At 36.8% G+C, this 18414-nt stretch overlaps 1 protein-coding gene across 3 annotated transcripts in view; it reads right to left on the reverse strand.

Moving 5' to 3' along the window:
- RETREG1 (reticulophagy regulator 1) overlaps window positions 1-18414 on the reverse strand; it is a 65485-nt gene that overhangs the window by 18358 nt on the left and 28713 nt on the right. Inside the window, exons 4-5 of one of the 3 annotated variants that reach the window (XM_064661829.1) lie at window positions 11975-12035; window positions 1896-1994 (exon numbers count right to left, since the gene is read on the reverse strand). The exons of 1 other annotated variant lie outside the window; for it this stretch is intronic. In XM_064661829.1, coding sequence (XP_064517899.1) covers window positions 1896-1994; window positions 11975-12035 — 160 coding nt within the window. Of the gene's footprint in view, window positions 1-1895; window positions 1995-5121; window positions 5369-11974; window positions 12036-18414 lie in introns of those variants that run through there. One more of the 3 variants, XM_064661819.1, reaches the window with a different exon arrangement.

The following is an 18414-nucleotide window of genomic DNA, read 5'->3' on the forward strand; positions in this document are numbered from 1 at the left end:
ATACAACTGTTCTCAGACTTCGGGAAGAACCTTCATCTACAACCTTCTTGCTACAAACTCTACCAAGGTTTTCTAATAGAAATCTCTCCAGCTTGTAGATATCCATATGCACTTTATTGCCCATTGCTAATCTGTAGGTGCTGTACAGGTTTAGGCTCAGCAATGTGTAGTACTATGGCAAACATCCTTTAACTGATCACAATTGACCATCCCTTCAGTGTTGAGGCTTGGACACACTTGGAATCTCTAAGATATACACACAGATCTTGTTTTTAAATTAAAGCCGGAGAATGTAGTATCAACCTCAAAGAGCAGCTAACAATACTTCCCAGTTAAGAAATTTCTTTTAATTATAATATCTCCTGTAGTTCAAATACATTATTTGTAACATCTAAAGTAATTGTTAATACTGTGCAACATTGCTTCTCAAGCTTTTAAAGTATTTTCTCCTGACCTTATTATCTAACATTTCAGTTTTGTGCTTTTTATTAACAGTGAGTCAGTCCAATTCACTGTTACTGGTTTTTTTCAGGGGAAGATGTGGAATAAAAAGCTGAAACAAAGATGTTATTTCACAGCTTTCAGTAACATGCACGTCCTTTGTATATCCTGACCAAGAAGATTTTTTCTGTAATATTACTGTACAAGAAATATGTTTAAATCATCAGCATTTGATAAGGCTGGATGTGCCTTTTTCAACAGACTGCACAGCAGACCAGTCAGGATACTTGACTTTTAACAAAACATAATATAAGCAACCTTTCATCCCTGACTCTATACACTTCCTGCACGGTGTGTTGAACTAAAGTCATAATGATATTTTCTTCTCTTCAAGTGACATGGGAACATTTTACCACTGGTGTGCTGCTAGACAATCAGCAATCCTATCAATGAAGGTGGTTCTATTGCTTATATTACCAGTCAAGAACAAAGTTTTCTGAAAATGAAAGCAATCCTATTCTTATAAAAATCCACTGAAGTGTTCTGCAAAGAGATAGGGGAACTCATGTTTTCCAACACATTGCTTAAAAAACAACAAAAAAAAATAAGAAAATGACACATTACTACCAGGACTGTATTTTGTAGGGAATGTTTTCATCTCTTCTATTCAGGTATAACATCAGTCATCTTATAAGTCTTAATAAGGAGCTACACTGTCTTTCTTTAGCTGACCAAACTCAAACAGGTTAATTTCAGCTTTTTTGAAGGCAATTCCAGTACACAAGTTCCTCAACATAGAATGTTAAATATTGTCACCTTTTGCTGAATATCCTGCTAAACCAACCAAAATATACTCTAACTAAATTTGGGGCTTTTTATTGTCCAGCTCCTCTAGAGAGACTCTCATAAGCAAATCGGTAGGCCAGCTCTCACGGGAAACTCTTCCTTTGAAGTACTCCTGTCTGGCTCCCCTGAGAAGAACACCAGCTACTACCGCAGTTTGAGGTCATTCAAAATGTGATCTGATAGTCAAGTGCTATTAGTTCAAACTCATGATTTAGTCAATTTTTAAAGCATCTCTTTGCATGAAAACTGAGTGTTTGACTGACATGTAAATACTATTATAGACTTGCTTTCTGTTTAGCAAAGACTACAGTGCTATTATTATGTGCTGTTGTCTTTTTACCAAGACAGGACAAGCACTGGGATCTTCTCGGTCAGCTTCTTGCTTGTAACAGAAACTGGTTACATAAAAAAGACATTTTTATTGCATTATTTTTGTTCAGAAAAGTAAGGAAATGCCTTCCTAATCAACAGGAATATAGAGTTCCATTTGCAGAACTTTAAACAGATCTGCTCAGCTGTTGGAAGCAATTCTTTGGGATTTATTTTTCTACTGCAAAGACAACTCTGTTAACCATTTTTCACAAAATCAATTAATTTTCCTCCTTCACAGCCTCCTCATTCTTCAGCTGGGATACTCCAAGTTCAAGGCCTTTCAAAGTCAAGCAGCTAGGAAAGATGAGCTGAGCATTCTCTGAGTTGCAGGGCAGCTGCACAAAAAGGGAAAACTGGATTTTCAAGTGCCAAAGAATACTTTCGACCTGCAAAAACATAAAACCAACTTTCTGTGTAACATCACAAGGTGGCTTTAACTCTTTCTGTGCAAAACCTCATTTTGACTCTTTTCAAAGGGTTTTAATGTACTTTGTAGGAGTAGGTTATTCCTTACTCTGAGGAAATACTGTATTAATGAGAATTCCTGGCATGAGCTAACAACTTGTTCCCTCCATTTATGCAGAGAATTCAATCACAAAAGAAAATAAAATACTTTAGATTTTATTAACTAATACTAGCAGAAGAAGCAAATATTATTCTATAATTACAATTTAACATGCTTTGAGTAAATAAATAATATGCAGATTTGACTTTAAACTGGATCTTCATTTTTCTAAGCCCAAGCAGATGCTGGGAAAGGTCATGCACTAAAACTGTAGTTCAAAATCAACTGGTCCAAAAGAATGTAGCTTTCCCTCCCATTTTAATTCATGTCATAAAAGGTTCTGGCCACCATCCTTTTCGATAATAGGCAGGTGAGGGCGATTAGAACAACAGACATTATCATGATGTTGGTATCTCTCTGAACACCTAAAGCCATGTGCTTCCACCACTTCAGGACTGATTATTCACAGTACCTTTTATACATTCTTGACCATCATTCCTCATGAGTTGTCAATTTTTTTTAAAAAATACACTATACCATCTTACACTAAAACTATAGGGGACCTGATGATAAAGAATTACTGGGGGAAAATACCTCCTTATGCTAAATTGTTTTCAATCCTCTACCTTCGGCCACGTATTTCCTCACTGCTCTTCATCTGTTACCACCCAGGATCATATGACAAAACAAAACAGAAGATATGAGTGGGTACCTAATCTTCACAATCCATAGCTTTTTTTACTAGCCTTACTAGGAAGTATTTGTGCCTCTGTTTCTTTGCTTATTGTTCATTGAAATTCACAGTATGACTAACAGACTATTGACCAATGCCACGTATTTAACTCTGATGTAACTATGTTCATGAAATACACTTGTGACACAATACTACATATTTTCTGAAGTAGGACATGAACTCAAGAGAAGAGAGCATATAAGAAGTACTTGCATCTAAGAAGGAGTTACAAGTAGTGCAGTGTACTGAAACCAATCTGGGAACAAAGCCCATTCTGCATCTTCTACAAAAATACCACTGCTGTCATTTTTACAGTATATAAAGCTTCAGTTTTGATTCAGTGTGCCCTTAAAATTACCTCATTATCTGTACATTTACATTACTATTTCTTCTTTTGCAATTCTAAGATTAATTGCTCCAGTACAGTTTCTATAGTGTTCCAGTAGAGTTTCCATAGCTCCTCCTTCCATTCCCTCCTGTTTAACTTGGACCAAAATATTCTGACTTCCACTAAATCTCATTAGCACTTCTGTAGGAATGCCCTCTGGTTATATCCTATTTGTTATGACCAAGATAAAAAGGCAAATTAATTTTAGAAAAAAAATCGGAACCATCTGATTAAACTTTTTTCTCAAACCTTTTTGCTCATTAGGAAAGACACAAAAGGATGAGGGAATGGGATCGGGGTCAATTAATTTAATGGTAGCTTCAAAAATTATAAATGGGCAGAGCAGGCCCTGTTATCATTCTTTTTCAGGTTACTGCTCTAGAAAAGTTCATAGTTTTTGTTTCAAAAACAAAACAAAAACCCCAGCAACTTTGAAAGAAAAAGAGGTCTTAGAGTTTTAGGCCTAGTTTTACTTCTGTTTAACTCCTAAAGCTTGCTACAAGCCTTTATAAAGAAAGAATTGTGAACAAAATAAGTTAGATATTATTACAAAGCTGAAACCTCCTTTTTTAATGTGTCACACATATTCCTGTTTCCTTTATTGAAAGATATACAACTGAACAAACTGGAGATGTTGCTAAACATTTTTTAAAGAACTGCAATTAACACTTTGATGATTACCAGTCATGAGTTCAACATTTCTTTAAAAGTAAAGAAAAAATACTACCTGCTACTACAGTTAATTTTAGTCTATGTCATATATAGGGCACAACTTAAGATATCCCTGCAAACGGAAATGTGTAGGTGACCCCACCCCTGCAGAGACACAGTTACGCCCCTGGGGATCCATTCACCCACACTCACCCAGTTAGGTGGCCGTGCCTGAGTATGCTGCTCTACAACAGACAACCAGAGGTGTCTCCTGTATTTCATCTCACATTGACACACATACTAGAAAAACATCCACATAAATGTTCATATTTAAATTTAACTAGAAGAACTCAAATCCAAAGCCATAATGAAATGCTCATTTTCGATCCTTATAATTCCTTAAATTTGCCTCTATATTCTGACATTTTATTAACTAACTTCTATAAATTCTATTCTACATACATGACAAAAATACTTTTTTGCAGTATCAAGCATTTCATTAACACCATTTTAGAGCTAACATTTTGATTAGCATCCAGACTATGGAAAAACCATGTGGACTTTGTCCTAGCCAAACATCAATAGCATCAACTTTTAAAATACATATTTTAAAATCTATTTAGCTAAATTTATTTAGGGCATTTATTTCATAGGAATGTGTGTTGGATCATATTTGAGAAAACAGTATTTGTTAAATTGTTATCAAGTTTTAGATCCAACTACTTTTTTCTCGTCTTGACCATTGGTTTTATAAAGCTAAGTAAGTTAAAAGCTAAACTTCAGAAAGACAGGCAAAGGGACACAGTGCCCTATCTCACAGAAATGAGTTACAGTTCTGTCAGTAGCCTGGCTCCAACTAAACTATTTCTGTGCCTGACATTTTGAGGCTTGTAAGTTGTCCCATGGTTGCGAAAAGTTGACTAGGTAGGAATCACCCTAAGCTTTAGTTTAACAAATACCTAAGAGCTATACAATTTAACCTCTACGCAGACATTAAGACTCTTATTTCTCTCCTAAGAAGCCTTATGTTAGCTTTAAAGGCAAAACCCTCAAAAAGCAGATGATCTGTTACAAGGCAGAGAAAACTGATCTCAGGCTGAGCACTTGGGAGTGCGCACAGATTAATTACATGAAGCCTCAGTCCTTACTGCTCTGCACGAGAACATCACAAGCAATGTACAGTACCTGTCATCTTGTCCCAGATCCTCACTGTCTGGCATTTCAGATGTAAAAAGGAATTCTCTCTTTCTTTCTACCAATCTAGATAATCCAGGCCACAATCTTCTATTCTGTTTTGTGTTTTAGGAGCCACCACCTGAGCACCTGTCCTGCTCTCTGCCAGGAAGAATGCTCCTTGCTCAGAGAGCAAATGTTTACAAGACATCCTAAGTGCCTGCTGGTCTTGAATGAAGTTCGAGCGGTCAGCTTTGATTGGCCACAGCTATAAATAAACAGGTCGTGACTCACCTCACACACTATGACAGGGTGTTTAGTAGCAAGCACAGCCAAAAGCCAAACAGTTTGTTTTCCTTCTGGTCATGTGAGGGAGAATCACCACCCAGTTAGTACATTTTATTTTTCTGCTTCCACTGGAAATCTTCCTCAGCATCTGCCATTTTTCTCAGTTGTAAATAAGCAGCACCAAAATGATAGGAAGCGTAATGACACAAACTTTTAATAAAGTGATAGGCCTAAAAATATGAGGACAAAGAGCTTACTCTTAAGTATAAAAAATACCTTTTTTCATCCCCACAAAGTGTCAGTCACAAGCTGTCAGACGCAGCAAAATTATTCTCTAATGACTAAATTCACAGATCAAAAAAATCCACAATCGGTAATTTTTAAAAATAAGGAATAGGAAGATAAGTTTTCAATAATTATTGATTGCATTGGTTTTAAATTCTGATTCCAAGCTCATCTGCCACAAGCAGTCTTAGCTATCATAGGGATACCAGCAAATTGTGCTGAAAGAGTCCTCAAAAATGAAAGTATGCTGACAGGAAGAGGTTTTCTGCCAAAATACTTTGATTACTTCTGCAAACAACCTAAGGTGAACTGACATATGGATTTCCTCCTATGGCGTTCTACTGCATGCATGACAGGGATTCTGTCACTCCAGCTACACCAGCTACGTCTCTATTAATTTTCAACACCCCAGCAACCTTATCTGTGCTGGTGAAGCTTTGTCACACAGTCCAAGACTCCAAGGATCTCACATGTATATTGTTCAGCACATTGCTCAGCACTGCTTCCTTCTTTCATTAAACAGGCTGACCTGTTGTTCTTAATATATTTTCAAATAAATATTACATCCAGAGGTCTTCACACAGAAATCTTTATTTCTAGGGAGGAATCCAGCAAGATTTACACCTGCCTCTCCTTCATGAGACAGTAGGAATTGTCCTGGGGACGTCACATGTTAAAAATAAATTTAAAAGAAACACACAAAGCTGGAAAAAAAAAGGTATGCCATATATCTTTGATTTGGTAAGCTCTATTTGGTGCATTGTGAGTAATACATCATTTCTGGAAAGCTGCTTTCAAAACGATAAAGGATTCTATCTTTACTTCTTTCTTTTTTTTAATATAAATTTCTTCAAAAGTAAGATCAAGAAAAAGAACGAGAGCAAAGTCCTCTGTCTAAATTACGCAATGCAATATATATGTAAGTATTCATTCCTGCCCTACAACTGAAACTTTCCATGATCACCAATACCTTCATATTCCAATACAGTCCTCTTTTTCTTTTCTTTTCTTTCTATAACTTATGATAGTTATAGTTGAAATAAGTAAGAGTTGAATTTTCTTCAAGCTTACCCTGAAACAACACAGCTGCTAAATTCAAAAATCTTAATTAATAAAATGATTTTGTATGACAGCTTCATCTTCAGACCAAAGTTCTGAAGTCTTCCAATTGTGAAAAGAAGCAAAAGAAATAACTGAAATCTACAAACACATAAAAGAATAATTCAAAATTTAAATGTGGCATCAAAAATGAAAGCAAAAAAATATAAACCCCTTGTGCAACTTGGGGTTGCTTTTGTTTAACATTCACTGCAGCATACTCTTACACAGCCACATACATTTACTACATAAAATGCCTTTTACAAAATATTTCATTTTAATGCATTTGATGAACACACTCAGAAGCTGAAAAGCTTTCAATATCACGTCTGTCCCTGTATGTCAGTCTTGGAACTTGATGAACTCCAAACTCTTCAAGTACAGCTCTGGACTGTTCATTTCTTTGTCACACTCTGTACACAGCAGAAAAATGGTTCACTGTTTACTTTTACAATTCCTTAGAATTCTTCTCAGCCCTCACTGAGGTAAAGAGGATAATATCACCTGATGTACTTATTCGTAAACAAAACCTGGAAAGATTAGTTCAAAACTGTCTACTAAATGAGTACCTATCTAAAATGTCAAGGACCTCTTAGCTTGGAAGTAGAGCATTTATAAAATACTTTCTAAAACTTCAATACTCAAAGACTAATTTCTACTGGTATCACTGCTCATCACTTTTGTAAATCAGACTTCAGAACAGGATGAGCACCTAATTAGCAGAACTACAATCACACTGAAGTATTTTTCCCAGTAACACAAAGAAGACTATCTAAAAAATTAATCTCATTTTTTTTATCATTCTGAATACTTCTGCACCCAAGGGAATTACAGCTTGTATTGGCCCATCTGGAGTTTTCCAGCAGATTGGGCTCCAGACTATTTCACAGCTGCACAAGATGGAATGACCTCTCCAAGACCACTTGGGTGGAACAGCAGGAGGTGAACAAACATACTGTACTGAATCAGGCCAAAGGGCTTCTGCCATCTCCTCCTGTGTCCAGAAGCACAGCCAAGGGACTAATGCATTGCTGCCTTCTACAGATAATCTTCCAGACTCCCAACTTGTGGAGTTTTGAACCAGCAGTGATGCCTGTTTTTTTAGCTCTGGGTGGATTTCTGTCCTGGGATAACACTGATAACATCTTGTGGCAAGGATATCTGCAGCTTAACTGCATACTGTTTGGAAACAAACAAAAAAACCCCAACCAAACCCCATACAATTTTGTTTGCTCCGATCTAGCCACTTCAACTGGTTTCTAAGAAGTCTTATACTGAAACAGGTAGATGACAGTTAATTCTCTGTAGCTTTTCACAGCAATTTATCATTTTTGGAGACTATTATCATATTCTTCTTTGATAGGACTGCAAAATTGAAAGGTAAAGCTGCTTAGAAAAGAGCTCACCATTTTTAGTATTGGTAAAAATCAGTATTAAATTTTTTCAGTAAGGAAAACTCAAAGTGAATAGAAATGATAGAACTGAGGAAGGAAAAGCTCTTTCCCTACCCATGTTATTTTTCAAGGACGTTCTTACTTCCTTGCTTAGCTGCACCTGAGCACTGCACTCTGAACTGCAGCAGACTTGGGTCAGTCCTCTCTGTCCCTTCTAAGTTCTTTGTTGCCACTTTTGAGGCCCCAAATCACATGACTCATCTGTGCTCCTCTCAGCAACCTCTTTGCCTGAGCTGCTATCTTCCAGGCTTGCTATGTCTCTCTCACTTCTCATATGCAGCATTTTCTGAAATTTTCCCTCCCCTTGACTCTGTTCATTCCTTAACAGAAAGAACAACCTCTTCCACCTTACTGCGAGTTCCTCTCTCCAGCCTAATTACTTCTGAAATTAACATGGAAGCCCCTGGCTTTATAATCAAGAGGAAAAAGATTCCATTGACAATGTTCTACTCTTGGTCAGCTCATTCAGCTTTAAAAGCCCTATTTCGCTCATCTGTTTCATACATGTAAGCTCTTGCATGGCCTCAAACATCCTGACTATTCTTTTGCAAACTCTTCCTATTTTTACTATAACCAATTTAAGGTGGAAAACCCCAGGAATGTACAGAGTTACTCCCAGTGTGGGCATACTTTTACATATTATTCACACATTTTGTCTCTTTTTGTGAGTTGTTCCTCATGCTTTGTTGGCTGTTGTTACTTTTACATATAGCTTTCCAGAGTACCTCATCTTCCTTATGTTATTTGGATAACTTAAAGAATCAATGCTTCTTACTTCTGTTCATCTCCATGGCCCTGTTTTCACTTAAGCAGACCTCTTCTAAACCTTTCTGAAAACTTGCTTGAGAGTCATTGAGTAACAGCTCTTTACTGTCAGGTATTAAGACATCCCAAAAGATGTGCTGGCATGCAGATCAGAAATTTTCCTCTTACAGGCAGGCACCAAGGACAGCAGAAGTCTCCAACGAAAGAAGGGAAATAAAAGCTATGTTCTTGCCAGAGACAAGGAAGTAGACTTACTGAATAGCTGAGAGGATTGGAAATAGTGTCACATGCACTGCTGTGCATACTTAGATACTGAAGATACTCCAAGGTTTTAGGAGGTAGGTAAAAGGCAGCGTGTTGTCCATGTGGAGCGCAAGGGTGTCATCTGGCATTGCGTGTTAGATAATGTGTCTCACCCGGGCTGCAAGCTTTCAAAGATTTTAATTAGTCAGCCTGTGGCACACTTTAGCTGGTCAACCAGCTCCAGAACTACTCACAGTCACTACTGCCTTCTATGTCTCTCCTCACCTAAAAGGAGAGTAAGATGGTGCTTTCAACATATAACCCTGTTCTAATTATTCAGCTGTGAACAAGACTCACTCCTAATAATGTGGATGAAAAAATTATGAACACCCTGCTGTACACTTAAAGACATCCTAAAAATCCTCGACTAATAGGAAAAAAAAATCACACTCCCAAAAGAACATGTAGTTTAGCTTGTATTTCCAGAAGGAATTTAAAGGCTAGCATTTTAATTTTTGTTGATGGTTTATGCTGATGTTATTTTCAGCAAGAGCATGGGTTTAAAAATTACCATCATTGTCAAAGGCATGTTTAGGATGAAAACTAATTTGAAATCCCTTTTAATGCTACTGAAAAAAATCATACTAATAACATACATGAAGTATCCCAAAATAAAATATTCCCACCTTTTTCAATATAGAACTGAATATACTGATCACATTTGTGTGTGTACCTTTCTGTATTTATAAGCACACACACATTACTGTAATTGGCTTGCAGGTTGAGCACAAAGTACTCTCTGTGAATGGGGATAACATGAGACTGGAGAACTGTCACTAGTGGGGTTCCCAGAGCTCCATCTTACGCCCTGTGCTCTTCAACAGGGAGGCCCTGCAGAGAGACCTCGACAAATGAGAGGACTGGGCAATCACCAACCATATGAAGTTCAACCAGGGAAAGTGCCGGATTCTGCACCTGGGATGGGGCAACCCTGGATGTTTGTACAGACTGGGGAATGAGATGCTGGAAAGCAGTGCCTGCTGGAAAGCAGGAAGGGACCTGGGGGTCCTGGTCTGTGGCAAGTTGAATATGAGTCAGCAGTGCCCTGGCAGCCAGGAGGGCCAAATGTGTCCTGGGGGGCATCAGGCAAAGCATCGCCAACCAGTGGAGAGAGGGAACTATCCCACTCTGCTCTGCACTGGTGTGGCCTCACCTTGAATTTTGTATGTACCTTTGGGCACCACAATATAAGAAAGACATAAAGCTATTGGAGAGTGTCCAAAGCAGGGCAACAGAGATGGTGAAGGGCCTTGAGGGGAAGCCATATGTGAAGTGGCTGAGGTCACTTGGTCTGTTCAGCCTGGAGAAGAAGAGACTGAGGGGAGACTTCATCGCAGTCTACAACTTCCTTGTGAGGGGAAGAGGGGGGCAGGCACTGATCTCTTCTCTGTGGTGACCAGTGACAGGACTAAAGGAATGGCCTGAAGTTGTGTCAGGGGAGGTTTAGGTTGGATATTAGAAAAAAGTTCTTCACCCAGAGGGTGGCTGGGCACTGGAACAGGCTCCCCATGGAAGAGGTCACAGCACCAAGCCCGACAAGAGTTCAAGAGGCATTTGGATGATGTTCTCAGCCACATGGTGTGATTTTGGGGACGGTCCCATGCAGGGCTAAGAGTTGGACTCAATGGTCCTGGTGGGTCCCTTCCAACTCAGCATATTCTGTGATTTATCAATTTGAAGGGCATGACCAATTTTCACATATTTTCAACATCCAAATTTGCTGAATGACACCTATCCTGATTCTTTCTATGTAAAGCTTACTTTAAATTGCAAATGCTTAATATATTTCCTTAACTTCAAGATCTCCCCATACACTATAAAATATACACAGGAGCCTTGTTTATAAGAGAGGAAGCCTTTCACACAAGTGTGAATGAAAAATCATGAAAATCGATCTACTGAACATGCTCAGTTATTTGCTGGGGTATTGTATCAGGTGTAACCACAACCTGGTAAGCAGTGTGCTAAAAAAGCTGAAGACACCTATTACACACAAAATGTAGTTTGGTATTTAGCTGTACCTAGGATCAGGATTATAAAAAAAAATACTGTCTTCAACAGTTGAAGACCAATAAAAGTAAACAAAAAAAGTGCTATCTTTCTCTCTTCATGGAATTCTGCATAATATATAGGATTCGTATTTTTACCTGGACAAAACAAGTAACTGTTAAAACGTTTTTTTAAATTGCGAGTTGCATATTCAGGAAAAAAACCACAAACAAAACAGTATCCAGTTTTGACATAAAAAAAGTAATGCAATGTTCAGAAAGCTAAACAACCACATGCAAGAAATACTGGGCAGAACAAAGCACATGAATACGTATTTTTAAAGAATCATAAAAAATTGAGTATGAAAGCAAACTCACTATCAACAGACACCAAAACCTGATTTATATCAGCAAAAATGAATTGTCACTGTGAGGTTTTAGTGTTTCGTCACAAAGCACGCATAATAAGGCTCCACAATGCATGAGAATATTTCTGAGTTTCAAACACAAGCAGAAAGAGGAGTTAAAGGAGTAAGAGACACTTCAACTGCAGTTTAAAAAGCAAAATCTTACATTTTAGTAACACGAAGATAGCAAATTTTCCTCTATACAAATATGACAGATCATGCTGGATTTGTGTCACAAACAGAGAAGAGCTGGAGACAGGAAGGTAGAAGATCTTACCACTAGGGGTGAAAATCTCAACTGCTCTGGGACTTTTTGGCCATGGGATCTTGTTAAACAGCTATAAAAGAAACAAATATTTGGAGGAAAAAAAAAGACCAAACAAAAAAACTAAACCCACCTAGCAATGATCTGAGCAATTTCTAAAGATAACTGAATATTTTTCCCAAATTTTCAAAAAACCCTTTACATACATTTTCATGAAATTATTTACCCTAAACTTACAAAAGTGCTTATGTACTAGTTCATCTATAATCATGATCTGTAATTCAGTCAAGTCACATTAAAATGCAGGTTTTTTCCCTAGGTACACATGCTACACAAGATTCTGAAACCTGCCCATCTCCCTGTCTCCTTTGGTTTGTAGCAATTTGAATCTGATTTTTCTCAGCAATTGGTTTCTTTTCCTACTGAAAAAAAATAAACTATATGAAAGGCAGACCAAACAGCAAGACAGCTACACAATGAAGTCAGCTTCCTTTGAAAAAATTGGTTAAAAAAAATGTATGAGGACTTCAAAATAGTTTTCAAAAGTTCTGACACAAAGCGTTAAAGCACAAACCTGAGAAGTTTGTAATGTTTTCTATACAAGTACATTTAGAAGACAAGTCTATATGTAATTCAATTAAGAAGATAAGAAATCACTCAGCTACATAGAATCTCTAAGATAATTAGAACACTCAGACCACATACTGACAGTGCATATTTTTAAAAGATTTTGCTGGTATGCTCACAGTTTGCTAAGACAACCCACCATTATTTCACTGTTACAATCGTCCTATGAACAAGAGGATATGAGCCAGTTTTCCATCTAGTCATATAATTTATTCTTCAATGCAACGTAAGAAAATCTCTCCAGAGAATGGTTAGTGCAATTGCAAGCCATAACTAGATCCAAGTCCAGGTCACCAGCCCCGAATTAGACCTTAGAAGCTTAGGGATGAATAACTGTAGGACTTCAAGTATATTATAATGTAAGCACAGCACACAGTTATATATTAATCATTTTTACTGACATCAACCCTATTCTTATGTCCCAGCACAAAGAGCCAAAGTTTTGATTAATATTCAGAATTGCTAGCCAAATGTTTTCATACTAAGTATGATTCATTTTGATTCCTTAAGGTCCACAGCCTTTTTCAATGCCTATATAGAGAAAGCGAGACAGATGACTAAATGATACTGTTAATTTATCAACTTATTAACACCAACTTCTTATCTATTAGTTCATTTACTGTGTAACAAGAGATGAAGTCTCCAGTGTTTAATATGTCTTTTGGTAAAATTACAATCATATTCTCTCCCCTTATAAAGAGCTTTTTGCAACAGCATTGTCTTTATTCAGTCTCAATGTGGTAGTTTGTACAACTGTGCAACTGTAACAAAAAAAAGATAATTAAATTGTCACTAATGTGACTCAGTTTCAAGGCCATATTTTAATCTGATCCAGCAACTGGTAATCTGTATGCTACATGCCAGTACCTTCCAATTGCAACACATGTAATCGCATGTTAGAAAATCTGATAAATTATAAAGAAAAGAGTAACATGTAGATTTATATAAAAAAAGTTTAAAGTATTTATGAACTACAATCAGGGAAAAAATGTCAGAGTGTGTGCCACTTTAAAAGGCACATATTTGTGTATGCTGATCAACTAGCTTGTTTAAAAAGGAGTATTAAGAAAATACAGAAGCCTCTCACCACAGTTCATATTACCTTTTGATCTCATATTATAGCTCTACCAGCTCAAGAGAGTAAACAGACAAACAAACTTGTTAAATGCTAAACTTAAAGAAAATATTTCTACATAGTATCACTTACAACAACATAGAAGAGTAAGATAGGTAATAATGAGAAAAAGCAGCAAGACTACATTAGATGAAGCAACAGTATGCTTCACACAACACCAGTTCATACATGTACACAACTGCAAACTAAATAAAATGGTTATTTCTGAGTGTACTGATTAAAACAAAACTAACTTTATCCTGGAGTGACTGGATAAACCAATTTCTTCACAGAGTTTCTCCAAAGTGAATACTTGTCAAACCACAACCATTCTACTCTTTCAACATCCAGCCCTCTGAGAAACAACTACAAATTTTAAAGATATGGGAGACCAATGAAACACCACACAGCTCCACAGAAAAGGCAAGGGGATAGTCAAGACTGCAAAACAGAAGTGAGTCCCCTCCTGCAATTGCACTCACCCCCCAAAAAAACTAGAGAGTCAAATGGCTCTTGGGCTAATACAAGTCAAGAAGGGTTCAGAGGAGGAATGATGATCGATGAAGACCTGCAGCTTAACCTGTTTGTCAGCAAGGGCACATGTTGATTTATGATCTAGAGGAATCCCCTGAACTGGTCGGGTGAGCGCTGCCAGAACACTCAGCCAGAAGTGCTGAGCACCTGATAACCTTCACCCTGCCTCGAGAAGATGATAGTATGCATGACATTTTGCTGAGGGGCTGACAGAACTGCTGGGAAGCCAAACTAACTTCAGTTAGCTCGGCTTTTGTCCCGAAGTATAAAATACAAATTTTCCTTTTCCTGTTCCTTCACTAATAATTTTAATTAAATTCAGTCCATTTCATAAGGTGGTTTAGAACACACGTATGCACCATGCTGTTTTGCACAGCACAACAGCAGCTCCTATCACCACTAAAACTTTCTTTTCCCTCATTTTTTTAATGGATGTTTAAAGACTTCTACAGAATCTTTTTTGTTAAGCTGTATGAAATACATTTTAATAGCACAATTTGGTGCTAGAAGACTGAAAAAAATAAGCTTTCAGTTTAGAAGTTACTTATATATAAATACATACACATCTATTCCATCTGTAAAATGCACAATATTTTATCACAGCTTTTGCTGTTTCCTTCAGAATATTCCCTGGATGTTCCTACAGATGTTGTTGTAGAGAAGGGAAGTAGAAGGGTGAAAAAAATAACACTCTATGCAGGCTTTTACTTTAGTCCAGTGAGTCTCTCTTATCAAAAAAAACTCTAACAAAGCACTAAAAAAAACCTAAACAAAAAAAACCCAAACCAAAACCAACAAAAAACTCCCCACAATCCCCAAAATAATTTATTTGGGAAACATTCAGAGTACTTTAAATATATCATTTTTCAACTGCTTTTCAGGTAACCTGCATTTCTCTTCATCTCATTTCAGTGACTGACAAAGAAAGCCCCAGAAGACTGTAATTTCCACCTGCTAAAATTATTCTTTACAAAAAAAAAAAAGCCTGTTCAGTATGGTTTGAGTTTGACTGCTGATTGAAGAAATAAGTTTTTTCCAAGGTACGTCTAGAAGGATTTTGAGCAAAGTATTTGAAACTTTAACAACAAAATCTGCTTAGTGTCCTTTCCAGACATTTCTATTTATCAAGATTTCAGCTGAATTCTCACATTTTGAGACTTCGATAATAATAAAAAATACCTAATTCAGCTAACCAGTTAGGACAGAAGTTGTCAAGGCACACATCCTAGGAAAACTGTTTGCTTATGGTGAACTCACAATGGGAACTGTTTCGTACAGTAATTGTTCAGACATCTCAGTTTGTGTTCTAAGAAAAGCTCCACATGTATTCAGCTAAAAGCTCTTAAAAATGTTTAGAACAGTATTTTTTTAAGGATCAGACATGCAAACCTCAGGTATTACTGCTCTGATTGATTGTATTACTCTGATCTCATGCCTAAATGCAAAAAGAGCAGGATCTTATGGTACACGCTGACCTTGCAACTTCTGTGGAATGTGTTGGTAGCAACAGTCAGTCTAAAATTGGGCAACAGCTATCTCACGTGCCCTTCTGGGATTTCTCAGACTTAAATATTTATATACAATTATATACAAATGCAGAAATAAACAGATATATTTATTTCAGTCTTACTTTGTCACTTAACTGAATAAAAAGTCAATGCTTGTAACACTTTTTACAACAACAGCTACACTGGGTCAGCCAAAGCTCCATCTAGCCCTGTGCCCTCTTGGTTGCCAAAACCAAATACCTTGGGATACCTAAGAAACAAAATAATAATAAGGGAAAATACATAATGAGATTTCCATAAAACACAATAGATCATCCAACAATCTGCAAATCAGGGACTTCCAAACCCACAGGTTTTTTATTTTTAATAGCCTTCAACTGATTTTCTTTAAAAACTGTCCTGTGATTTGTATTTTAATCCATGTATAGTTCTAACATTCACAACAATCATGTGTCAAGGATTTCTAAAGCTTAATTACTTATTTTTATTTTTCCTCAGCCTGCTATTTTGATGCCTCCTCTTTCCAACAGTGTGTGAGAGAAGGCACGTTCCTTGTGGTATCTTGGAGAGCTCCAATATGTTTCCTTTTAATTATTCTTTTTCTCTTTTGAAAAAAACCACCTCATTTACTTGTTCTTCATATGGAAATAGTTCTGTATAGTTGATCTACCCTGTTGCTCTGCTCTGGACTTTTCTTCTCCTGTATCTTTTTCTGGGAGGTAGCAGAACAGAACCACACAGAGTATTCAGGATTTTGACATACAACAGATTTAAAAGTGTCATGTGGCTGTGATTACTTTTGGCCTGCATGTCTTTTTTACTGATAATTAACAGTACATTTAGTATGTTGATCAACACTGATTTTCTGAGAAGATATCTTATTCATGAGTGGTTACAGTCACCTTCACACACAACTATTTCATATGTGAATTTAGTACTGGTATTTCTGCATAACTTTACAGTTACCTACACTGAATTTCAAATGCTATTTCAGTGTGAAAGAATCCTGTAAGGATCTTCTGAAATTCTTCATAGTTGGTCCTTGCTTCATTTTCTTGAATAATTTGGTACGTGGCCATCCCACCATTCACTGCTTTTTCAGATCACTTATGAGTGCTTTTGTCAGAATAGTTCCAGCACAGATAGTGGATATTTCTACATTCACTGTGAAATTCTCTTAAGCATTACCTCCTTCTATAAACTGACCTATACTAACCTCAATGGCCACAACTACATCAGTGATCTATTAACTGTACTACCAATCCAAGCACTCAGAAAAAAAGGCTGAATTTCTGAAAGATTATCATCCTTTTTATATCAAATCTAAGCTAGGGAAAGGAAGTGTTTGTCATAAGGCACTGTGGCCACAACATGCAACTGGACTTGAGAGAACTTTCATGGTTTTGTGCTACAGCAAATACTTATCTCTGAAAATTTCTGTTAAACTGGTCTCCTTAATGGTTGATCATCTGTATACAAGGAGTGTGGAAATGTGCAGAACATGCAGAACATAATGAGCGTGTGTCACTTTCTGTTTTCCTCAGTGTAAAAATAAATGACTTATAGCTTTATAGAACTATTCTGGAGTGTTATTTAGACTCTAAAATATTTGGAATATTAATTAAAAAAAATGAAGGTATGAAATATATTTTAGTAAGTAAACATGCAACATTTCTTCTGCCAGTAAGAAATACGAGATAAAAAGGAGACACAGGGAAGGAATACCGTCATGTTTGTTTCAAAACAGCTGAGCTGTTTTACTCAACTGTATGTTGAGTAAAAGAATATAATATGTTATTCTGCTGATAGGCTCACATGCTTCAACAAACCTGTGCCAGGACATTCCTTACTAAATTAGTGACTAATCAGATGTTGCACTGGGAAGCACACCCTCACATGTTACAACCACCCAGACGTCTGCAACATTAAAAAAAAAAGATTATGACTATAGGTTCTTGTGCCCCCTGTAAATAATTTCCATCATGCGCTTTGTAATCTAATGCTTGTATTGCTTGTATTTAGCAAATCAGATGCAATTAAAGGTAACAACCTGACTATCACAGAACCTCAAATCGACTTATTCTGATCTTTCTCCTGACTATCATCATTTTAAAGATTGCAAGCAATGATGTCCTCTCCTGCCCATGTCAATAACTAGTATATATTTCTAAATACCTTGTTTCATTAATCACAAATATTTCTTGCTTCTCTTATCAACTTCTCTAACTGAAATCGCTTGTTTCTTTTTCCGTCTTATTACCCTCAAATTTCCATTATCCTGTATAAATTGTTCAGAATTTGAAAACGTGACAGAAATGAAGTCAACAGGCTGTTAGGACACCCACATCTCTTTTTTTAATTTTTTTTTTTTTTTTTGTGTGGAACAAACCCTACTCTTCTCAATACAATTAAAATAACAAAAGTGGCATTTCTGCCTACAGGAAACCGTTAATACAGACCAATATTAAAAGAGGATAAAGCTACTTGTACTTGCAGGAGAAAACCATCTTTTTCACATGTTTAGCATAAGCCATACCTTTTGCTTTTCATGCAGTCTTCAGTGATAATGCAAAAATACAGAATATGGTTAGGCTTGCTACCTGTTTTTATGGAGTTTTAAATCAACCATCATTACAGTTCTGCTTAAGAGAAGCCATTTCAAAATGAAA

This window comes from Pseudopipra pipra, chromosome 1 (assembly GCF_036250125.1).
Source record: "Pseudopipra pipra isolate bDixPip1 chromosome 1, bDixPip1.hap1, whole genome shotgun sequence".
In the NCBI taxonomy this organism is placed as follows: Eukaryota; Metazoa; Chordata; class Aves; order Passeriformes; family Pipridae; genus Pseudopipra; species Pseudopipra pipra.